Source organism: Bradysia coprophila (genome assembly GCF_014529535.1).
Source record: "Bradysia coprophila strain Holo2 chromosome X unlocalized genomic scaffold, BU_Bcop_v1 contig_79, whole genome shotgun sequence".
Classification (NCBI taxonomy): Eukaryota; Metazoa; Arthropoda; class Insecta; order Diptera; family Sciaridae; genus Bradysia; species Bradysia coprophila.
The window spans coordinates 400,160-405,570 of NW_023503370.1; the positions used below are offsets into that span (position 1 = coordinate 400,160).

A 5,411-nucleotide genomic window follows, 5' to 3' on the forward strand; every position below is an offset into this window, starting at 1 on the left:
TTGTTTCTGGACTTCAACGTAGAATCGGAAAACCTGTAACTTATTATAATTAATGAAATGGAATCTACTACTTCACCTTTCAAATCTCACAATACCAAATACTAAACAAAACCGATCTAAAGACTGAATAAATGTTGAATCACTCCCCACCTTCTTACAAAAATGTTAGCCATCATCAATAGATTTCAATCTCTTTCCTCCTGTCCATATCGGCTATCGGTAAAAATGCTAAAAAAAACAAAGGAATTACACCGCAACATACACGGTAAATTTCACATAATATTACAATGCACACTAAACCAGCGCAACTTGTTGAACCAACTTCTTCGTCATGTCTCAACCTTAAAAGAGAAAGGCCATCAACATTGTAAATTTTATTTATAGAGTCGTCAGCAGTTTCATTTGCTACGGGAAATGATTCATATTAAGTAGGAACTAAAACGCATGAATGTTACAATATAATTGCACCAAAATCTTTGGTGAATACGAGCGACTATTTTGTGTTTTGTTTTAAATTTAAAATAGAAAAACTTTACCCTTTTACGGTTTAAGTATGAAAATCAATTGATGTGAAATTTAGTGATTTTAATTTAGTTATGTGTCAAGTAAATTCTATAAGTTGCAATGGGTTTAAGCGAAAGTTACAAAGGAATTTATTTATTGTGGCAGTGTGTCTGTGTTCGCTAGTTTTGGGAAATGTTCGAGTTGTTGGTAAGTTGATCGGAATATTTTGCACTCGTTTTCACCATTTCCATTGAAAATTAAATTCGAACCTACGGAAATTTTCGGAATGTTTTTCGCATTGAAAAATAAGAATTCGCTTTTTACTTCGCTCGGAAGAAATTATTTCTTATACGAATTGTTGAACTGGTTTCATTCGAAAATAACATTGCGATCTTACCACTCAATCATGATTGCATATTATATGGTTCAAATGGAAAATTTCTTTAACTTTTCAATTAAAATAGTGAAGAGAATTCAAATTCGATTGGTGTTGTGAACTTTGAAAGAAATTTCAAGAACCATAATTAATTTGTACAGTAAACACATTTTAGTGATGGATTTGAACTTGACAATATATTGCTGGATAGCCAAGAGAATGTCAACTTTTCAAACGAAAGACTTGTAGACGAGCAACCTTCTTCAATATTGAAATCGGTCTTAAAATAATGAAGGTTGTAGAGTGAATTTGTTATTGTTGTTCTTGTTGTTGTGGTAAATTATAACAACATTTGTGAATTGTGAATTTGTGAACGAACTATTGTTCAAATGGAATTTTAAAACAAACCTTCTCACATTACTCTCTATCCATTTGTACATCATAAATCGATGGAATATCTTTTATCACTTTATTCGGAATAGAATCAACTGGAACAAGTTTTGGTCTTTACGACAATATTTCTGATCAATCCTTTTCAATAAAATATTTCTACTTTTCACTTAAACAAATTTCACTTTTATCAATACCGTCCGCAGTCCGTTAGCGTGACAATCTTCATCCAGTTAAGCTACACATGCAATTTCTGAGATGTGATTGTATTCAAGATTTTGCAATTAATTATCATATATCGTGCATTCAGTTGCATTCTTCTTGTGCTATACACACAGAGAGCATCACTACCTTGTGAGATGCTTATTATGTCGTCTTATTCAAAGCAATAACAGCCGAAGCTGTGCTCTAACGAGGGTTAGATTTATTGTATGGAAATGTAGTGGGCTAGTGGACTGGACATTTGTTTAATTTGAAATGAAGAATTAGTGTAATTATTCCAGAAAGTTTGCATAGTGGAAAAACATCACCAAAAACATTATGTCATATCGTACTAAAAGTATGTTAACGTCCGGTCCGAAAAAAAACTTCCGGCCTTGTGTGACAGTCTGTACGACGTCTGTACAGTGTATGTTTGATGCTTGTATACCTTATTTTCTCCCCTCAATACTATTGAGTGACATTTCTAGTGAGAAAAGTGCGGCACTTTTTCTCCCGTGGGGAGAAAATAGAACTTTTCTCATCTGGACTGTCACTTTGTTTACGTTCTCATGTGTTTCCATGCCTTGGGATGGGAATTTTTCTCGTAATTTGGACCCTATGTGTGAAGTTATTTTTTATTTTTGTTTCGTGGAGAAAAACGGTAAATGACACCTTGCACAGATGAAAAGCGTTGTGTTCACTACTGTGAGAAATAGGAAATTCCAACAAGAGCAATTATTGCGACCAGAGCCAAACGAGATCTTTTCTCCCCACAGTAGACAAACAACTATTGCCTGGAAAATATATTATTTGAACGACCCCCTAAATATAAAATTTTATTGAAACTTTAAGAGTTGAGAAGTTGATAAGGCCATGGTTGCGCTCAAAAACAAAGTCGTCCTAACAAAGGTGTTTATGTCTTATGTCATGTACTGTTGATATCTGGATCAACATCCGCATTTTTTACCTGTCGTCTTCAGAAAGACGCACATAGGTTTTGGGGGTGTAGATGGTCATAAAGGTCTGAGAATCGTTACAATTATCGTCTAATTGCCATCGTGGGTACTTTTGGTTCATTTTCGTAAGCTCACAAGCGTGTTTATCAAACAACTTGCTTCGATAAATGTTTTTCGACTTGGATAATATACAAATTCTACACAAATTCGAAAAGACAGTTACCGAAGCCTGTTGCTCAGTAAATACCTTTGTAAGTTTGCCTCTGTCACAAAATCGTTACCTCATGTAATGAATTCCTTTCACAGCATCCAATGTAGTCTACTACTTCACTTATATCTTAGATTAGCAAATCTAAAACTTATTTTCCAACTCGTCACCAAGTGCAACTGTTTTAACCCTAAATTTCTATTTGCATACAGAATGTGATGATATCGACGACGATGATGGACCGTATCGTGGTAAATTAGTAGGAACATTTAACACTTACCATCATCAGGTAATGAGTTTTCTTTCGAATCCCAATGCATGCCAAATCCCAAATTGTACAAATTTTAACTCAACATTTCATAGGTGACGGGAAGTGTTTATGCCGTCGATGAGTTTACCTTTTTATTGTCTGGATTCAGTTATGATGGCAATGGTGTAGATACATTCTTTTGGGCTGGAGCCTCAAATCGACCGGGGCCACAAGGTTTTATTGTTCCAGATGAATATGGACAGTAAGTGAATCGGTTGCTGAACCGTTTCTGAAGTCTAATAATTCTTTTTTCCTCCGCAGCACCAATGTGCTGGAACGGTATTTCAACAAAGACTTTACACTCAAATTACCTGACGACAAGAAAATTACCGAAATTAAGTGGTTCGCAGTCTATGATCTCAACAATCAGAATAATTTCGGTGATATCTACATACCGGAAGAATTTGAACCGCCAACACCTCAGAAAGGAAATAGTTTTTCGAAGAAAAGTCGCGGAGTCAGCAGTGCCAACATCGAGATTTTAGATTCGAAAACTATTAAGATTCCAGAATTGTTTTACGATGGTACGGGTAAGCGAACGTATTTTTGGGCCGGTGTCGGTCCACAGCCATCAAGTAAAGGTGTGAAGATTCCCGATGAAATGGGCTAGTGAGTGCAAGTTTCGTTGTACGGAACAAAATCGTGGATAACTAAATTGCTCGTTTTCAGCTTGGATCCGATCCGAAAATATGAAGGTGAGACGGTCACTTTAGAGCTGCCAGGCGATACAACTGTTTTCAACATTGACTGGATAAGTATTTTTGACCTGGAGACAAACGAGAATTTTGGTTCCAGTTTGATACAAAGTGGACTGAATGTTCCACCGTCTCTCGTACAAATTCAGGTAGATTGTCTCGATACAGTGTAACTGGACTACAAAATTAATTGTTTCGTTTTAACTCAGCCACACACTGCAGCACTGCCAAATTGTCGTCAGCTTCACAAGAATTACCGCGTATCTTGGGAAGTGTTCGGACCGCAGATAACCATTCAATTGGCTGGATTGGTGAACGAAGATGAGTATATGTCGTTCGGTATTTCTGGTTCGGAAACATCGAGTCAAATGTTAGGTGCCGATGTGGTGGTCGCATATATTGACGGTTTCAGAGGCTATGCAACTGACTACAACATAACGTCGTTAGCACCAGTACGTGTTTCCGATTACGGTGTAGAAAAATTTCGTTCTTATTGCAGTGTCTTTTCAGTGCGTGCAAGTACTTGGACAGAATAAGGGTGTCTGCAGAGACGATGTTGTCGGCGGGTTGGATAGTTTTCAAATTCATACTCATACTCGCGAAAACGGCATCAACACAATCACATTTCGTCGTACCTTAATTTCATGTATGGTCCAACTGACTGGCTGTTGCCAACACGTTTCACATCATTTTGATCCGTTCTTTTATTCCAGCCGACAATGGTGACAAAGAGTTTCGATTAGATCAGGAAACGTATGTAGTCTGGGCGATGGGTCGCTTGGATTCGAACAATGAGCCAGCATTTCATGACATTTATCCAAAGAAGGATGTGATTATACATTTCAACACAAGTGAACCGGTCAATGACTGCTTTAGTTTTAGTAAAAGTGAAACGAATCGACCGGATATTTGGGATCGTGCGCAGATATTCGAAAGGTGAGATCATCTGGTCTGATTCATATGCAACAAAATTCCACAATTTATTGTCACAAAATAGATCGATTCGAACGTTTACGACAGCATTAGGACCGGCTGGTGGAAAAAGAGGCTATGCAGGTATTACAGGTCATGTATCCAACGGATTGGCTTGGTATATAAACGGACTGTTGGTTCCTGAATTATGGCTGCGACGTGGTTTAACGTACGAGTTTAAAGTTCGAGGTGGCAATAATCCACATTCACCAGAATACTATCATCCATTGGTGATAACCGACGAGCCTCGAGGTGGATTTGATCGCTTAACTGAAGCGAAACAAAATGAAATTCGAGTATTGGCTGGAGTTGAATTTACACGACGTGGTCGTCCGAAACCTACAGCAGGTAATTCTTAGCTCAATGTCCACATTTTGAATGTTTTTCCAATTTTCCAATAAATTAATTTTTTTAGTTGGACCGCTGTGTCTTGGGAAGCATCCAGACACTAAAGATCGTCGACTTGATGACACATATGCGACATTTAAAAAGTTTAACCGAACGCTCCGATGGAGCTGCGAAGCAGGCGATCCAGCTATTTTACAAATAACACCGAACACGTCCTGGCCGGACACTGTTTACTACAATAGTTTCACTCATGCTAACATGGGCTGGAAAATTCACATTGTCGACAGTTACAACAAAAATAGGGGAGGAAAATATGGCGCCCAATGCATTTGGATGGGGTTGTTGTTTTTATTTTTCATTTAGTTTGACGATGAAAAATAATTGAAAAAATAAATTAATTTTGTGATGTTATCAAAGTCTTATTTATATTATACAGTAAATGATGCGTAAA

At 37.2% G+C, this 5,411-nt stretch overlaps 1 protein-coding gene across 1 annotated transcript; it reads left to right on the forward strand.

Annotated features, from left to right (window-relative positions):
• Positions 1–318: 318 nt before the first annotated feature.
• LOC119070359 (protein Skeletor, isoforms B/C) lies at positions 319–5,411 on the forward strand. Its single transcript, XM_037174654.1, has 10 exons — positions 319–711; positions 2,848–2,924; positions 2,999–3,147; positions 3,207–3,554; positions 3,615–3,789; positions 3,850–4,092; positions 4,151–4,286; positions 4,354–4,576; positions 4,638–4,960; positions 5,028–5,411. Exons 1-10 carry the CDS (start codon positions 597–599, stop codon positions 5,321–5,323), a joined length of 2,085 nt encoding a protein of 694 aa, XP_037030549.1. The 5' UTR covers positions 319–596; the 3' UTR covers positions 5,324–5,411.

Bases quoted from the DNA above. Each gene is read 5' to 3' on its own strand.
- LOC119070359 (XM_037174654.1), top strand. From the start codon at position 597: ATGTGTCAAGTAAATTCTATAAGTTGCAATGGGTTTAAGCGAAAGTTA. The intron at 712-2,847 runs GTAAGTTGATCG...ATTTGCATACAG, and splicing joins GGGAAATGTTCGAGTTGTTG to AATGTGATGATATCGACGAC. The intron at 4,961-5,027 runs GTAATTCTTAGC...TAATTTTTTTAG, and splicing joins TCGTCCGAAACCTACAGCAG to TTGGACCGCTGTGTCTTGGG.